This window comes from Gymnoscopelus braueri (assembly GCF_963280865.1).
Source record: "Gymnoscopelus braueri genome assembly, chromosome: 2".
NCBI classification, from domain to species: Eukaryota; Metazoa; Chordata; class Actinopteri; order Myctophiformes; family Myctophidae; genus Gymnoscopelus; species Gymnoscopelus braueri.
In genome coordinates this window covers 24,548,984-24,569,057 of record NC_137604.1, presented here as the reverse complement: position 1 = coordinate 24,569,057, position 20,074 = coordinate 24,548,984, and the positions used below count along the sequence as shown (strand labels likewise).

Genomic DNA, 20,074 nt, shown 5'->3' with positions numbered 1-20,074 from the left:
ATGGCCGGTGGCTCTGCTGTGCGCAGCCAGACTGAATTCACGGTTGCTAGCTGAATGGGTTTCTAAGGCTGCACCAGATCAAGTTACATCACCACCCTGCTGTTCATTAATAATTTGCTCTTGATATTAAATTTACATCATGACACTTCAGTGACAATTACATGCATACGTTTTTTTCATTTAGCATTAATATACATAATGTTTTCGCCTAACAAAGTTACTGCAGATGGTGAGGTACACTTCATGGCTGAGGAGACTCTGGAGTTTATATGTGCACAAAGGAATCACAACATAAGAGTGTAAAACAGCTACCTTCTACGGTAAAGACTGCCAGTATGCGTACCAACACCGGCAGCCGCCAGTAGCGAACCCCCTCCCAACGCTGTTGGGAAATCTGAGCAGAGGCAGTTCTTAGCTGACAATAGCCTATTGTTCATCTATTTAAGAAGTTAAAGAGTTGATCAAATGCCATGTTTTCATTGTCTTTGTTAACCACTTTCAATCTGGCGTCCCTAGTTTGGGCATGACACTATGTGGAAAAATTTCAAAATCTTCAAAAATAGCCGATCTACCAGCTCACAGCGTGTTGTGAGCTTTTAGATCACACCATTGTACAACGAAGTAAGACTTAAGTGGTTAATAAATAAGGCTATGAGTACAATGTGATGAACAATGTATCATTCGGCATCCGTTATTGCCCCCTGTATCCAACCTGAGGAACAGCTGCCTTGGTTGGACAATCTCAGATGACAAGCACCCTTGAAAATCTACATATATATATATATATATATATATATATATATATATATATATATATATATATGTATAGGCTATGTATTTCTTCTATGTACCAGAAATTATTAACAAGATCTAACCACAATTTGAACCGAAACCTCTAGGAGTAGCATAGTAGTGGGTTATTGATGACACAATGTAGATGTTCAATGCAGTGTTCCAATTTCAATAAGGAGCCTAGTGCAGACAAAATGTTGCCTCGGAAGATGTAAAGCAGAATATGCTATATGACTACATGAGTCTATATTTCAACCCAACCTATTCCTTATGTATTTATGTCCCGTTTAAATTTGGTCATTCCCTCACCTGATTGATAAAAGAAAATCTTGCGGTATCCTGAGTGGACAGTATTCTCCATAAGCTCAACTTTTTCTTGAAATTGTAATCAGTACTTTCACCTACAACCCTTAATATGACTCAGCAAAGTCCTTGAAATCTCAGATTTCAAGAGATAAGAAGGCCTTCATGAATTCAAAGTTCAGGTTTTTCAGGAACAGGCATAATGGCCATCTATCTATCTATCTATAAATCTGGGAAGCTCTCTGGGAAGTGTGTGTGTGTGTGTGTGTGTGTGTGTGTGTGTGTGTGTGTGTGTGTATATACCCATATATGGAGATCACTGACGTCATCGATATGATGTTCTAGTACTGACGTCACATACATACTCGTTTGACCCCAGGAAGAATAGGACACTGCTGAGGCAGTGACTAATCTGTACAATCTAAACAATAAACTTGCCTCCCAAGTAATCTGATAACAGGAGCTGCACTAAGTACTCCGGCAACGGGTACTGACGCATAGTGCAATAGTACCCTCTGACAAACGGGTACTGCCCTATTAATAGCTCCCAACGACTTCAGTTTACTGACACAGCACGCAGTATGTGCACATTCTGCACAGTTCTTCACTGTCATAAATTGACTGTTTTGTTGACAAATATTTGGAAGCTTTGGAAGACTATCTGTATTCAGGACTCCATGCGGTCTTCTATCAGTGAAACAGAAATATGAGAATACCGGACCCAGATTCTTTAACTTCAGTCTTCATAGTGATGAACAAAACAATTTCCAAAACAGCAGCATGTCTTTTCCTGTTTTGCCAGTTTTGTAGGCGGAGCTTGTAACTAGTTGTTCAGTTCTATGGTTCCAAGTGTTCAGTGTTCCCGTGCATAGCAATACAGGTGGCCATTTTGTATGTGCCTGCAGGCAACCCCAGTTAAAAGATCCATGAAAGATGGGTGGGGACAGAAAAGACAATGGATACAGTGTTGCTTGGTAGTGTTTTGTTTTAAACTTTGTGTCTAGTCTACTTATGTCTGATCTGGAAAATAGCTAAGGATAACTACAAAAGGTCATAATAAACACCCCAAAATATATTTATAGAAAAAAAATCTGCTAATATAGAACATAAATCATTTTGCGCAAATTCGCAGAGGAGAAAGTCCTTGTTTTTTTGGGGGGGATAAATGCTTTGTAAATTTGGGGCTTTTGATATTTTAAAATTTACAGTATGAAGAAAGCAGCATCCCCCCACCCCCCCCGTCCGAATGGTTTAGTCCATGGCTGTCTGTACCAGGTTGAGTATGTGCTAGAATGGGGGATGGGAGACGCTAGCAGGCTGTGCACTGCGCTTCCTTTTTGCCTGTCACAGCTAGCTATGATCGGTGTTGGTTAATACCCCACTGTATTGGTTATACATGGGGTAGTTTAATGATTCATACTTGTTTAACAGGATGCAGTTAGGAGCTTTGCCCTGATGGAAATTAATCTCTTATCCGTGTTTGTGGCATTTCATATGCATTACAGCATTATGTAGTGCTCAAACCGGTTCTATATTTTAAATCACTTTCAACCCTATTTGGGGCATGTCATAATTTTTTTTTAAATAAAATATAATAACGAGAATAGCAAAACTACAAGCTCACAAAACGTTGTACCCTCTGCCATTTGTAGTAAACATTGGATAATGGAGCAGTCCAATTGCCAGCACACCCCCCCCCCCCCCCCCCAACAAAATTTATTTTCACACGCAACACCATATTACTAAAATAGTTGCTCATATCTCCCATAATATGCCATTAATTAAAGATAAGGCAGAGAAATATAGAATCAGTTAACGTGATTATTGGCAGTGACTGCAGTACTATGTACTGCATATGAAATTAGACAATACATAAATCACAAAACTACCGCATGTATAACCAATAGCGTGGTTTTAACCCACATCGACTGTAGCTAGCTGTGACAGGCACATGGTAAAGTGCAGAGCACAACCTGCCACTTAGCACCCATCCCCCATTCTAGCACAATCTTGGCATGGACTAAACCATTCTGATAGAGGGAGGGGGTTCATCCATAAAATCCCCACATTTACACAGCACTGAGCTTCGTCTCAAAATCAAAAACAGGAAATGTTTTCTCTCTGCAATTATACACAAAAATGGAATGATAAACAGAGACCAGATACATGTGCCAAATATAATGTAATTTGTGATCAATGGATGAGTCATGATTATGGATATTGGCTGAATTCACCATGATCCTAAATACAAGCTCTAAAAATATCTTCAGGGGCGATGAGCATTTCTCTATTACGACCTGCTAATATCCAATCATTGAATGATTGGATATAATTAAGCAATTTTTTGGCTCCAGTTCAGACAAAAGTAGATCAGACAAATGTAATCTCTGTGAACCATTTCTCTCTGTAAGAATTACACTACCAAGCAACACATAGCTTTCACTGTACCTTACTACCCTTTGCCTTTTTCGTCCCCACCCACCTTTCATGGATCTTTTATCTGGGTTGCCTGCAGGCACACAAAATGGCCACTTGTACTGAACACTTGAAGCATTTAACTGAACAGCAAGTTACAAGCTCCGCCTACAAATTATTTTTCTTCAGCTTCTCATGCAATAAAAGCAAAAATACTTGTTTATATCTCCTTTAATATTCCCTTACTGAAACATATGAAGGCAGAGTAGCTTTAAAATATAGCATCGATTAGTGAAGTTATTATTGGGAGTGACTGAACACTGCAGAGTGCTGTAATGCATATGAAATTCAAGATTATTTTCCTTCAGGACACGTACAGTTCCTAACTGCATCCTGTTAAAACAAACGGGTATAAATCATGAAAATACCACATGTATAACCAATACAGTGTCGTTTTAACCAACACCGAGCATAGCTAAACACGACCGTAGCTAGCTGTGACAGGCACAAAGTGCAGTGCACAGTCAGCTAGCAGCACCCATCCCCCATTCTAGCACAAACTCAAACCGGTATGGAAATTCACAGACAGCCATGGACTAAACCATTCTGGCAGAGGGACGGGATTCTCCATACTTCAATCAAAATACAAAAAGCCCCAAATTTTAAAAGAATTTAACCCTCGTAAAAAAAAAACAATTACTTTCTCCCCAAATACTTCAATCTCATTTAATCACATTTAACCCCCCCCCCCCAGCAAACATAACAGATCTACAAGCACACAACGCGTTACAATGCGTTGTGTGAGCTTGTAGATCGGCTATTTTCACCAACAAAGCATATGGGGCTCAAGTGGTTCATATTCTGTTACTAGAACACGGTACATTTCAGAACCTTTACTAAGCTCTTCCATTTTATAGTCTCAAACAACTCTCTTGTTGTGACTCTTTAGCTCGAAAAAAAAAAAATGTATTCTCTGAAATTGCTGGTGATAAATGATTAGCCTGATTCAATTAATGAATCTACAACAATGGGTTTAACTTTGGAATCCAGCTCATAAAATGCAGTTACGTTGTCTGCCGTTTCTACTCCATCTCTTTCCTGTCTGCTGAGAAAAAAACAACACAAAAACAAGCCTTCTTTAAATAAACTAGTGCAGTGCCGTTCGGAGCATGGCCTTCATTCGGAATGTGTGCCCACTCGAGCAGGCCGGTTCTGGATAATAACCGTGTGTCCGATCAACGTCACACTCACATGCAAAACACCCGCCAAGTGTTAAGTCGCTCAGTTGACTTCAACAAACGATCGACTTAACACTCGGTACAGTACTTTCATGTAGGGCTTCAACTATCGATTATTTTCTTAGCGATTATTCGATTCTTTCCTTAGCGATTATTCCATTGGTACGAATTGACACAAAACAATGCAAAAAAAAAAGCATTAGTCTGATTAACCACACAAGCCCAATATACTTGATTGTACAACATGTCAAGCATAAATAAGGAAAATAGCAGATCTACAAGCTCACGGGTCACAAAATCTGACACGTTGTGAGCTTGTAGATCTGCTATTTTTTTTATATTTTTATATATTTTGCACCACTACTTCAGAGGGTGCCTAGCTTTACACCAAGTATGAAGTCCATTGGATGAACATTTCTGGAGATCTGCAAAGGACAGACAGATATACAGAGAGATCTGTGCTATGTCGTCAGTACCTGTTTTTTTTCGTGGGTGACGCCCAGTGCGACTTTGCGACAGACAGGCTTATATGACTGTGTGGTCGCAGCTGGAAACAATCTTCCTTAAAGAATTTCTTAGGTATTGTGCCAAGGTTTCCATTTCAGCCAAATTGGCTCCATTAATTGCCTTAACCACTTTTTCTTTGATGCACAGCCCTTGAACAAATCTGGAAAATACATTTAACACTATCAAATATAATTAGCACCAAACAAAAAATGAAAAGGGTATTAGCATTTTATGCTAACAAACATACAAGTTTGTTTAACATCAAGTCTAATTAACAATCAAGAAAATAAGCTATGCTTTCAAAATTAAGAGATGTTCACCTCTGACAGGAGGAAGAGCAAGATGGCGGAAGGCCTTCCGTTGGATGTCATTCAAAAGTTCTGTTTTGTTGATCAAGGGAACACATGGCAAGGAGGCCATAGATGCAGACTAGAGTGAGGCCAGGGGGAAAACCAGGAGGGAAAGGGGGAGGAGCTCTTCATAGACTGTTCCATCAGACTCATTGCAGAGGGGTTGGTTTTACATAAGCTTTGTGGTTATAATTGCCACAAAAGGGAACAGTTACTGACTTTACAGTAGCCCAGGGGTCTACGTGCAAAACTGCCCCATTTATACTGCATGATGTGAAACACTTTTTTTCTTCCTGATGAGAACGTATGCAAAGATTAGCCTATTACTTACCAAGTTAACAAAAAGCATAAGCTCAGCTTTAATATTTCACAGCTATTTCCACAGTACAATATGCACTTTACTCAGACAAAGGCTAGCTAGCAGCGAAGAGCCAGACCTGAACTGCACACTCCCTGACACACTTTCCTGAGCACCTACCATCCCCCACACCAGAACAACCTCTCTCACATGCAGGCGGGGGTGGGTCAAAGCTAGAGGAGGCCTCTCCCACAATGCAGAGGTGCCAAACATGGACCAAACCATTATAGCAGAGGGGGATTCTCCACACAAGAGGGGGAACTAAAAGAATCCTAAAATGTCAATATAGCTTATAGAATCTTACAATATCCGTATAACCTGTGGCAGATGAAACATTACCAGTATTATATATACTGGACTTTCTAAGTTTTAGGAGCACGATACAAATTGTAAATTGTGATTATTCAAGGAAACATAGATAAATGGGATTTGTATTACACTGAAATATAAACAGTGTAGTGTGTAACATTCTTCTCTGTCATCAGTCATCATTGCAATGGTTTTAATACATCAGTTTTCTGTGTACTTTGCCCATTCACATTCCACTTCTGCAGCAACTCAAAATGGCCACCCTTGTTGCTATGCTGAGCATGCTAAGCTCTTGTTACAGACAAGTGAGCCATACAAAAATAGATACACAAACTCCTTTTTTTATTGAAAAATAAGATTATCTGTAAATATCTTAATATTTCTGAATTAATATTTAGTTTATCTTTAACAGTTTATAGTTCGAAGAAAGCTGAACAACTATTTAATCTCCTGGATTTGTTTGTATTTCAACCAACATTATCTCTTTACAACCTAAATTGCAATTGTGAACCTCAATGTAGGCCTATGTGTTGCTCATCTAATCTGAATTTATGGCTCCATTGCTTGATACAGAGTAGAGCAACATCCACGTGGCTGTCATGCCATATAATGCATGACATTAGTCATAATGGCTGAACACTGAACACTGTCCTACCTAAGCAATCTGCCATTAACTTTGTTCTCCTGTCTTGGTAATCAAGACAGGAGAAAACAATTAGATGATTAAACACATAGTTTAAATGCTACCACTTAAACATTTAGCTCTCAAACTTTCAAAATACATTTGATCAGGTAATGACAACATATTTGTATTGATTATTTTTCATCAATCTTCTCAGTGTTAGAGGCTGAACCTTGAACAGCGAGAGATGAGCCTGTATTCCAATGCTACTGCGCACAATGCGCATTCTTCCCCTCACCCACTCACACGGGCTGCATCTGGATTCACTGCAGCAACTCAAAATGGCCACCTGTTTTGCTGTGGCCAGCCTACCTCTGCCTCACTCGCTAACTGATATATCCAGTAGATCATAATTTAAGTTACAGCAATGCAGCATTATTTTGAACTAAGTCAGTTTCACATGGGCACATTTCTTACTAGCTCCCAAGCAACTCGTGTGCGCATTGATTTATTGGGTGAGCAGTGGAGGACTGCTTACCGTTGACTATTTGCCATTTTTTAAAATTGTAAACAAATGTATCAGATCATGCTACATACACCACAGTTGTGCAATATTTTTCAAAATTGATTGTACTTTTAGGTATTGCTAGTTTTTAATGACATGATTAAAAACACATGTTTACGGTATGATTCATGCCAGTCTTTACTTTGCTCTATTCACCTCTACATAGAATAATTCTGACCTTGCCTAGTCAGGTAATACCAGCGTTCTACTGACATTTCCAGATAATCTGAAAACTCACAGGCACGTGTGAATGATTTTCAACTGTTGAATAAATACATGTAATTAAAAATGATGTCATTCATCTCAATCCACAGAGGAAACCACAGAACTCAGCAGTTAGATGGCACATCCATGACAGATTTGTTGATGTTGTAGCATCCATATCTAGATAAAGTCTTGAATATTTGAACTGTAAGGATGACGATTATTCTAAAAATTAGCTTAAGGAATCAGCAGCTCAAGAACACCAGGAATAAATCCATATTCTCACTAAGCGGATTATTAAGAAAAATTAAAAACACCAGGAATAAATCCATATTCTCACTCAGCGGATTATTAAGTAATAAAATAAATAAATACATTCCCCAGGGAGTGCTACCACTCTAACTGCCTTCACATTGCAGTTCATTACTTGAATATGAACCACTCGCCCCCTTCCATTTTTATATTATGTTTGATGGTTGCTTTCCTTCATCATGTCATATAGAACACTGTAATTACAGATGTGACATTTTTTATTGTAGTAGATATAAAAAAAGCATATTTGTGTGCATTTTCTATATCATCAGTTTTACATCTGTTGTATCATGGTACTATTCCCACTGGACTCAAAAAAAAATCAAGGGTAAATTAAATTAAGCTGTCTTCAAGCCCAAGAGTGGGGAGGTGGTTTACTTTGACGTTTGGGCAGCTAACATAAGGTAATATTTTGTCTGTCCAGGTGGATATTTTTCCTAGATTCTTTATTAAACTAGCTGAAATTTCATATAATAATACATAGTAGATAATATGCCATATTATCTAGAAATTCACATTATATGGAGCATACAAAAACATCCACAAATAAATGTGCTTTCTCTGTCTCCGGCAAGCTATTGTCAAACATAAGTATTCTTCGAAAAATATATACTGTATGACAAAACTAATGCTTTATCAGACTAACACTGCCTAGACTCTAGGCCGTTCTCTAGGCCCTAGAGAACATGCGCGTGATTTGTTTCCCAGTAGCTGTAGTTGAAGGCTAACAAGGTCTAGGCAGAGGGAGAAAAGGGAAGGGAAAGAGGAGGGGGGATGTGTGGCTGAGCCAGCAGGCAACATCTGAATCAGGCGCTGTGATTCTTTACTTGTGCGCAGCTGAGAGAAACCATGCTGGTAGCAACAAAAAGTCACCAATCTCTACCAAGCCACAAAAAACTATTGTGGTGTAAAATAATCATTCAACCTGGACTCCCTAATTCGATACAAAGATGTGTCCTTGTGAAATATGTCAATACATTGACATACAATTCCACTAAATATGTCATGAATTGATTCCCAATCCAAAAACAATTTATCAATGTAGGCACAACAGATTTTAATCAGTTCACGTAAGCTCTAGCTATCTCTGCACCATCAGAAATGGAACCACAGAACGCCAGCACCCCTCCCCCACTCAAGCACAGTCTGTTGCACATACTCGGCTTCCAGCATGGACTAAACCATTCCAGCAGAAGGGTGCTCCATCCAGGGAAGGAGCTAGAAAATTAATGACTGGTTCAACCAACATTCTCTAGACTCATGCTGATCTAAAATGCTAAGTTAAACACCATATTGCACTACTGAGAGGAGATGAATGTTTACATGGATTCCAGTCATTGGTTTGGGGAAATAATGTTAAGCTTGACCATGAAAAACAATCCTTTTATTACTTTATTTTCGGAAAGGCTACATACTCGAAAGGGTTTTAAGGATAGATTATGACATTTACTTTAGTCAGGATAAAGTAAATGCCATAGGGACTACGTTTGCTAATAATGTGTGCTGCTCGCTACCTAGCAGTAATATTACGGTGCTCTACGGTTTGGGGCAGGGGTGATTCTAGGATTAGACCTTTGGAGGGGCTCAGCCCCTAATGAGATGAGATGCATACAGTGCCTTGCAAAAGCATTCCAACTCTTCTGATAAATCAGATTTCATCGGTATAACAATGAATACATTAATACTTTATCTTTATATATCCTACTATAAATAAAGCAAAACTCTGCATGTGTGTGTGTGTCCTTTGTGTATCTTGAGAACCGATCGACTCGGTGCGTGTATCCCGAGGGAGTGTGGTGCCTCCAGTATACAGTTTATCTCCAAAAATGCCCATGTAGGCATACTAGAAGTTCGGGCCGATACGCGGCCCTCACACCTACGTGCCACCGCCGATCTGACTGATATGCCCATATATGGAGATATCAGTATTTGTCAGTCTATGTCCCTTTTACTCCACGATCGTATCACAATATGTTTTTGCCAGACCCAGGGGGTCGGGCCTACATGAGGCTTTGTCGGTCCCCCTCTCCAAACGTTTTCGTCCATACATGGGCATAAAAGAGGTCCGTCTTCTGTTCGGTCCCCCTCTCCAAACGTTTTCGTCCATACATGAGCATAAAAGAGGTCTGTCTTCTGTTCGGTCCCCCTCTCCAAACGTTTTCGTCCATACATGGGCATAAAAGAGGTCTGTCTTCTGTCCTCTTTTTGATTGGCCAAGCTTAGCGTGACGTAGAGCTCTGAACCACTAGGGGTCTGGCAGTACCAGGTCTCCTGGTTCCCTTGTTCACCTGCACCTAATAATAAAGCCATATTCCTTTATAATGCACAGCCCTGAAATGGTATGGTGCTACACCACCTGTGTTAGGTCGTCCGAATCTGTGACCAGTCTTCATTGTAGTTGGCAGACGTGGTGGGACGTAAACTGAATTCGATAGGTAACCAAATGTGGTGTAACTGGGATGAACTTCCGCCACGTGATCAGCCCTAGGCAATCACAGATCGGAGGTCAACTTTTCACAACAACGAAAAGTAGCGGAACTGTCGTTTATAAATCAAGTCATTATATACATCACACGAAAATTACAGAAATATTAACGCGACTCGGGTCGCTAAGTAATGGAGTACGAACATTACCGCGATTGACTGCAAACAGAGTGCAAAATTGTATTAACCGATTACCGTTAGGCCTTAACGACCTTAATCGATAACCATTAAGATTTTTTTTTTTTTTTTTTAATGGCCAAAATACATTTTATTTCAAAGGGCCAAGTCTACACAGTTTGTTGTGTGTCTCCAGCAGAGTTTCTAGTGTCTCTATCTCTCTCTGGAAGAGGTTGCACATGAACTCTGCAGCCGCACTGAGGCGCTCCAACACAAACAATACCAATACAAAGACGAAGAAGAAGAAGAATAAAGTGGAAGTTACGTGTGGTTGCAGGTGTAGACTTGGCCAAAAAACAATTAAAAACATTTTAATCGTTAGTATTAATCGGTTGGCGATTTAACGGCAGTTAACGGTTAACGTCAGTTAACGGCCATCCCTACTAACTATTAGCCATTTTGGCTAACTCTCTGCGATCTCTCAGGGCGCGCCGTTTCCCTTCCGGGCCATGTGTGGCTTACTGAGGCAAAATATGGGCCAAAGAAGGATTACAGATGTATACTGAACAATCCAAAGTACACTGTCCAAAGGCGACAGGCATGATCGATTCTTGGACATGAAGTGTATGAAATTGGAGACCTGGTGTGCTAGAACATAGCAGAAACAAATAACTTACCAGAATGACCCGGAAGTCCTAGGACAAGGGGAATGTAGTAATAGATATGGAGATATGTTGTCCGGAACTGCCGATCCTATCGATATCAACCACTGACAATCCAGCAATAAGTTGCTATATCAAGATGTTCGATGATGCTATGGTATTAGTTCTGACTCTGCTCCGGTCCGCAAGTCCAACTACTCGCTCTGTCCCTGTGTCGTCGCCATTGTATACTCCCCCTGAGAGGTGCCACGTCATACTGCTGACCTCGCCTCGTTCTCACTTGGAGGTTTACGTGGTACTTATATCCTCATATGGTGTGTACTGTCTATGACGCCAGCTCAGATGATGACAGCCTCTGCGTACTGTCCACGACGCCAGTCTCGGATTGTATCAGCCTCTTCGACCCTGCTCCTTGTATGGGTATCTCGGCCGGCTCCATATGCGCGTATCTCGTATATGGTCTTTATAGTAGAGTGTTAGAACCAACTCTACATTCTATAAGCACCCTGTCAAGAGGTTGGTGGGTTTTTTATGTTCATGTTTTGTTTTGTTTTTCTTTGTCGGTGCTTTTGTTAGTTTTTCTGGTTAATCCGTCCTGTGACATTTGTACACTGCTTAAATAATTTTAACTCGGTTTGCCGAGTGGGAGACAGGGGTTCAATCCCAGCTCGGATCTAAATCACTACATCTGGCGTAGTCGGCAGGACTTGGAGGAGGTTCTCGCGTGAGGGACATGAAAGATGTGTGTCGCTGAGCGTATAGTGAGCGGCGTAGCGTGCAGTGTGAAGCGCGAGGACACGCTCCCAAAAACTGAGTGGGTAGATGTAGTGGCCCAGACAAGACCCGACCACAACAACTCTGCCAATCGAGCTCAGCTCTATAGGCACGGTAGGTTGTGCGTCGGTTTGCCGAGTGGGAGACTGAGGTTCGATCCCAGCTCGGGTCTAATATACTTAACACTAAAACTGTTACCTTCGCGAACCAATTCCAGATAAGCGGCCTGACCCTTTACCTTGTACAAGTACAAGCCATTTGGACTACTATGAACTATCGTGCTCCCAAAATGCTCTCTTCAACTTGTCCATAACAGTTGACCCGTCTTTCACAGCCCTTAATCATTTGATACTATTCTCTTACTTAACTACCCCTAATAATTTCACTAGCTTTGGTCAGGACAGCAAAGTAACAGCAAAGGTTTTTCATAGCACTAGTAGAATGCCAGAATGACACCAAGATGTCGTCGGGCAATCTGGATACCAAGGAGTCTATATCTGAATCAGTTGTAGTTTGTGCATCGTGTCCTGCACCGTTGGTGGTAGCAGGGTCCGATCACCCGATTGAGTATGTTGAATCGGTGGTGGAGGAAGGAACAGCATTCTGTGCAGACTGATGACATGACATTATTGAACAAGGGACCTGTTATGTCCTTTCTGTAAAATCCTGTTGATGTAGTGATTTAGACCTGAGCTGGGATCGAACCCTATTCTCCCACTCGGCAAACCAAAGCACAACCTACTGTGCCAATAGAGCTGAGCTCGATTGGCAGAGTTGTTGTGGCCGGGTCTTGTCTGGGGCACTACAGCTACTCCCTCAGTTTTTGGGAGCGCGTCCTCGCGCTTCACACTACACGCTATGCCGCTCACGATATGCATGTCTTTCATGTCCCTCACGAGAGAACCTCCATGTCCTGCCGACTACGCCAGATGTGGTGATTTAGACCCGAGCTGGGATCTAACCCCAGCCTCCCACTCGGCAAACCAACGCACAACCTACCGTGTCAATAAAACTGAGTCAGATTGGCAGAGTTGTGTGGCCGGGTCTTGTCTGGGTCACTACATCAACATTCAGGATTCTTTTTTTGTTTGTTGCAGAAACAGACAAAGCCAATCAACTTCTGCGTAATAATGTCAAGTTTCCCCACAGGTTTTTTTGAATGCTCTGAATGGCCGACAGTTAATCAGGTGTTCCAGACTAAATCAATGTCAGACTTTTCCAATCAATCACTGGATCATTAAGAGCATGTAACAACTTTCCAAAAGGTTGGTTGCCAAACTAAAATGGGTTTAAAGTTCACATATATAAAATATTAACCAGCACACCATCGGTGTTTATATTAATCACCATTTTCCCTGATTAAACGTATGAGGAGATAAATATATTATTAATTTAATGATGAATGTTACCTTTTATTTTTTATGTGTAGCGCATTTTTAACTCATTCACTGCAAGGAATTAATTAATTAATTCATCCGTCTACCGTCCCCTTGCCAACGGAAATCTCCGTGACCTCCTTCCTCACAGACATCGGCTCGTTACACGTAAGGGGTCCCAGTAGCGTCGGGGGGAAAAGATTGTCCGGCCGCGATCCTCCATTCCAGAGCTATGGCCGTTTGAATGTGGCTTGTTTTTTTAAAAACACTTAGAAAACAATAGAAATCCGAGAAAATTTGACTTTTGTGAATCATTTAACATGGAAGGAGGCGATCTTTTTTTGGTGTGATCACGTGATTTCTGAGTGTACTCTTCTTCGGTGGTGCTTGGATCATTCACAGGTTGATGATCAGCACCCCCCCCCCCCCCCCCACCCACCCAAAAAAAAAACTAAATCACGTCCATTACGTCCTTGGCAGGGAATGAGTTAAGCATAAAGAAATGAAAAACGTGTGCATGAAAACATTCCCAAAATGAGAAAACAAACATATGGCCAAATGACTAAACAAAGTAAACACATGATATTAATAACTTTGTTCAGTAAGATCAACAAATTACAACATCAGTTTGAGTGTCCCAGGGTCAAATTTATTTTCCCTCTGATTACACACCAATGGTCACTCCAAATGAACCGGTTCCAGCCAGCTGAAACTGGTACTTGTGTGTCTAAGCAAGTCGGCTAAAAATATCTTCTCAAAAAGCAGTGGTTTTAAGAGTGATGCACATCACACTTTTGGGGGGTGGATGTATGAAAAACTAACATACTATGACAAATAGTGTAATAGATGTGTAATAGGTTATGAAAAAATATTTTTACTAGGGCCAGACAACAAAGAGGCAAAACGGGGGGGGGGGGGGGACATATGAACCAGAGAACTACCTATAATCACCCCTTAGACAAGGGTGTTTATGAACACATTCTGCACTCATCTATTTGCAAACCTAATATGATGTACGCACTATACAGCAACTAATACGTTACTGACGTTTAAGCAATATTTTGGTAAATGACTACAAAGAATACAGCCAAAACTGAACACATTTCAATCTAAAGCCAAACCTTGCCTGAAACTTGTCTGAGATTATATAAAAGCCTTTTAAAATGCTTAACATATTCAAATAACAAAATCATATTTTAAAACGTATGTTGCAGTCATATGCATATGCTCCGAGTCCACCTCCAACCTTGATGTTAACATTTTCCTCCCCGGCGGTACCGTGTATTCCGTCGATGTTGTCCATCAGTTTACCGAAGGCCTTGCCTTCAACAAAGCTGAGTGGTAGCATTTCTCTTGCACTCATCTGTGTGAATTGCTGGGTTATTTTTTCAAATCGACTGGGATCGCAGCGGCAGCGGTCAGTAAACAAGTTAATATGGGGTGGCTTTTGGCTACTTGCACCCGATACTGCAGTTCTACAAGCTCACAACGCATCACACAGCACCGGCATAAAACCAAGTATAAATCAACCTTTACTTTTGCCTTCAATGTTCATATCCGAGGTGGGTGCCATGCCATTAGTTCGATGGCCTGTTGTTCCGAAGTACCATTGGTCCGGCGGCGTGCATTATAGGGCATAGCAGTGGTGGGCATTTTATGGTGCCACAGATAGAAAACCCATAAATTTTTCCCATGGAGATTTCCGAAAATATTTATATAAATTAATTTATGCCTGGAACAAAGCCATCCAGGCTGTGGTGAATCATGACCATAAAACATTTGATTCTGTGTAAAACATATTTGAATATTCAATTATATTATATACTATTTTACAATAAATGCACCGAATCTCTGTACATATGCGTGTCTGGAGAACCATTCGACTGGCCAACTTCAAATTCGGCACACGTCGCTGACGACCCGAGGGAGTGCAGTGCCCGGTGTCAAGTCGGTCGGATAGGCGTTGTCCAGAACCACCAGAAAAGGCTCTGGCCATGGCCCAAATGAGCCAGCCTATGCTTCATTTGGCAGTCAGTCCACTTTCCACTGTCAGTTTGCACTCTTCAGACATTCTCCACACATTCTCCACTGATGTTTGCCACTGCACAAGGACTTTACAGAACCGCCGATCCCCCCGACATGCCCATATATGGGCATACCCATATATGATTGAAAACAGTGGGTTGCGCACATTCAATTTGTTGCTGGTGCAGGACACAGATTGATAGTTCAAAAGAAAAACAGTCTGCACAACAGCATTGCTCCTAAGTGTTTAGTTTACTTTAAAACACAGGACAAATTACATTGTACAACGTTTCGGCCACAGTTGGCCTTCATCAGGGGCCCATATATGGCCATATACAGATAACATGGATCTCCATATATGGTCACAAAAGGCACAGACAGAGACGGTTACAATGGGTACTCTGACAGTGGGTATTGCATAACAGGTTGGGCATGCATTCTCTATTTGCATCGTTCCCAACTTGCATTGTTGCCAGACCCAAGGGGTCGGCCTACATGAGGCTTTGTACCTGTTTCATCCATACATGGGTATGCCCCCTTTTCCCTCAGGCCTCAGCCATAAAAGTCTGTCCCCCTTTCGTCCATACATGGGCATAGACACAGGCTGACACGTCATGTGAAGTCCGGCTTAGCCGTGACGTAGTACTCTGATCTTATAAAGTACTTATACTGGGTCTGGCAGAACCAGGTCTCCTGGTCTTGTTCCCGAGTAGGCCAGTGCCCAACGGGCACCTGTCTAGTATTTAATAAATACAATTTTTTTGCGGTTTGACACCGAATCAAATGTTTTATGGTCATGATTCACCAGGCACCTGCCTTGGTTCCAGGCTTAAAATAACTTTTGGAAATCTCTATGGGGGAAATGAATGGGTTTTTTATCTGTGGCACCACAAAATGGCCGCCACTGCTTTGCTGTATAACAGGGGTTCTCAAACTTTTTTATACCACAACCCCATTTTATTTCGGTTTTCCGTTATTGTGGGGAAAGCTTTCGCTGAAAATAGACGATCGACGAGCTTACAACGCGGCGCAGCGTCGCGTTGTAAGCTTGTCGATCGGCTACTTTCAGCCAATACCGATGCTGGGGTTTAAGTGGTTCAAAGCATCTGTTCAATTCGGGTGCAACAATACATGTCCAGTCTTGCATCATGTATGTTTATTGAGTAGGTTGTGGAGCTGTGTGTCTTACAGCTATTTACCAGTAAAGCTGTACAATAATGATAATTTGATCAATTGTATGACAAGGTACAGCTTACCAAAATTCACCAAAGACCCTGTAGTATGTTGACACAATGGCATAATACCTTATAAGGCTGATTCAAATACTTTGAGGCTTCAATTGTCCAGTATCAAATCTGAAATACAGTGCAAGAACCAAACGGCACTAAAATAGATCTCCACACTCAAAATTCACTTGATGGCTTCTTCAGACCATATATAACGCAGCAAGGAGAGAAAATGGCAGACATGTCAGCCACAGGCATGCATCAGTTTTGATTGTTGCCATGGTAATCAATATCAAATCAGTCATGTGGGGGGGGGGTTGAAGTATTACTGTAACAAGGTTCTGTCTATAAGCTCCAAAGGAAAGCTCACGCACACATGTAGGAGAGAAGGAATGCACATAAAGATAAACATGAAGCTGTAAACATTAAATGAATGTTGTTGTCCAGCTGAATTGGTGTATTAGTTAAGTCTAACTAATACACCCTGAGAGAACAGCTTTCTAGTCGTGTTGCTGGTGTATGCTTCCAGGTGTACTAGCTCCAGTCTCACTGCAATCCAAAGCACTATTTAACAATCTGGACATTGCACAATGTGCCGCAAGGCTAATTACATTATTAAACCAATACAATTCTTCTTTCTGAGTGACAACATTAAAGGTGTTCACATTCCCACTCAAACTTAACACTGGCCTGCTTCAAAGCAGTGGTCTACTACTAACAGACCACAGAATGCCATAACCGAGTAATTATGTAGTATTTATGTAATAAACAAATAAATATCAAGCTTTGAAGCTCATTGGTCAATGTCAATATACAATTCTCATCGATCGACATACAGCATAGGCAAAATTTAAACCTTTAAAAATCAGAGCATAGCACCTGCCATTAGGCCAGCACAAGCTGAAGCAAATAAACAAGTGGGAGGAGCATTTCAAGCCTGTGCTTTTTCTGCTGTTGAGAAAGCAGAGTATCGAGTTACCAGTGTCCCACGTGAGCAGACACACCAGATAAAGTGGGGGAGGGGAAACTGGAAACAGGTCTGTAGCATGTCCTGCTAGTCCGTAAAGTCAAGTTCTACACAGGTTAGCAGTGTGTGTGGGACAAATGAAGCCACAATTACTGAAATCCATTTGAATGATGCATAACTTATACAGTTTAAGTCTGTGGACTGACAAACAAAAATCTAAAATGTTGATGTCTTTAGTAGATTACCACGGTCTCTCTTAAACATATCCACATTTAACATATTTGTATTTATTTTATAAAACAATAAAAGGCATATCGCAGCCTAGAAAACAGGAAGGACTAGGAGGGGGAAAAAACTGTTCAGCTCTTGCCATGCCAGTCTTTAAGCCACACCCCCTTCCTAGACCAGAGCACTGCATGGAAAATTACTGCAGGAATGTACCACTGTCGGCTTAGAGGGGTATTATGTTCAGAACACTAAAGTTACTCAACTTGAGTGAGCATACCTTTCTTTTCCTTTTTTCTAACGTTTTTTTTATGACTCCAATTGAATAACTGTCACTCTGTCTACTATGATCAAGCAGTTAAGAAACTATACAGGAAGTGATTTGCTAAACAACATTTGCTGAACAAAGTTCAACGCTTAGCTCAAAAGTAAAGTTAATCACTTTAAGTTAAGACACCTGGTAGAAGAAAAAAAGATTTATTTTGTCACTCCTCCACGTTTCAGTTGTTTTAACAGATAAAACTAGCTACCTTTGGACAGAAGAGGTTGACACTTTCAGTCTTCAATGAGTAACAATATCTATCCATCCATCTTTGTCTGTCTCTCAATATGCCCAAATATGGAGATGACTGACAGCATTGAGGTCATAGACTGGCCTCCAAGTACTCTGATAACAGGCACTCACTGGGCACTATAACGGATACTGCATTAGAGTGAGGAAGTGGGTTAGTCGAAATTTCTAACCATTTATAGTGATGAAGGCTAAATGTTTAATGGCACAGTACTTAATTAGTTATTTCCTGGTTACTGTTTGCATTTTTAGAAAAGTGATTATATATGCAAGCCAGCAGTGGTCTATCATATTGATAAATAAATAAGATGTTTAATATCATAAATATTTAGTTAAAGCGGTGTGAAAATATGTACAAATCAATTAACCGCTAGCTGGACTTGCATTAATTTCTTCACAAAATAAGGAAAACGTATGCATCGTTACATAGTTGATGTGGTGTCACTGTACCATGTAGCATTCATTTTGAACAGAGATGGATGAAACCAATTGCAAAGCTAATTAGCGATACTGAAATGCATGCTTGTACACCAACTGCCAACTGAGCTAGCTTCCAAGTCCTTCCTGCTTGATTCTTGACCAGCAGGGGTCACTACAGACATGTAATCAACCTTACTGACTTGCAATCAAATTGCAAATATAGGCTACTCTGTAATAAACTATGCTCATTATCTTCCTTCAGTTTGCAGACTACTGCATAACACATACCCATGGACCCCATGTTGTTTATTCACACTTTCACAGGCTAAGCAAATGCTAACATGTTAGCATGCAAGCAGCTTACTGATAGGTTACTCACCGGTGTTGGACGAGAGCGACGTTCCCCGCGAAATCGCGTCACTGCACGAACGCTCTCCTTCTCTTGCACACTTCCGGACCCTGGTTTCAAACGTGACAGTTGGTTACAGAGCGGAGTGATTGGGTGTTGATGCATGCACAGTGAGGATCACTCGTGTGATTTCTGGTATGATGACTAGTGCATCAAAACAAACAGTCTTACCGGCGACGGTGCATTCACGAGCTGTTCCGTCCGACTCTTCTCTCACCACACGGCTCGGTCGGTCGGCACAGAGAGGCTCCTCCTCCTTTCGTGCTGAGCGCGCCAGACGTCAGGCAGCAGTGGGGGGTGGGGCTGTTACAGGCACAGCGGAGAGCAGAGCGGCGACGAAGAGCAGTCCACAGGAAAAACAACACGTATAGATAGATATTTGTTTGTTTTCCCAACCAACTTTTAGTCTCTTTTGACCGATCCTGGTGCTGAAGCAGTTAGATCTAACAAGGTGAGTATGTGCAAGTTAGGCAACGGGGACGTGATCTGCGTTCCTGGACGGAAGTGAAAGTTATATGTAGGGTTGCTCTACAACCCTAGTGTGACCGACTGTCTAGCTAGACGGCTGAAACACCCTCACACAGACCGAACCGTCGGTCGATCGCGCCAAGGGGGAGAGGAAAAAAAGGGCAGAAGCAACTTGTGGGGGGAAGGGCGCCGTTTCTGGTTAGGGAGAAAAAAAGACAGGGGAGGGGTATCGGGCAGTGGGAGGAGTCTAAAGAACAGTCTGAACACTTTGTCCTCCTGAAACTGGTATTGAGATATGAAATTGGTTCGGCTTCAACCGATGTCAGTCTGAATAATGGAAGCTGAATACATAGTGAAAAAATATATAATAATCTC

General features: G+C 41.3%; 1 protein-coding gene across 4 annotated transcripts in view; it reads right to left on the bottom strand.

Moving 5' to 3' along the window:
- Positions 1-19,865, bottom strand: part of atf7ip (activating transcription factor 7 interacting protein) — a 47,284-nt gene extending 27,419 nt beyond the window's left edge. Inside the window, exons 1-2 of one of the 4 annotated variants that reach the window (XM_080448155.1) lie at positions 19,403-19,864; positions 19,202-19,281 (exon numbers count right to left, since the gene is read on the bottom strand). Coding sequence is in view for 1 of the 4 variants with exons in the window: in XM_080448153.1 (XP_080304279.1) it covers positions 19,202-19,336 (135 nt within the window). In the remaining 3 variants the exon portion in view is untranslated. Of the gene's footprint in view, positions 1-19,201 lie in introns of all 4 variants that reach the window. The other 3 variants (XM_080448157.1, XM_080448154.1, XM_080448153.1) reach the window with 3 other exon arrangements.
- Between the last annotated feature and the right edge of the window lie 209 nt (positions 19,866-20,074).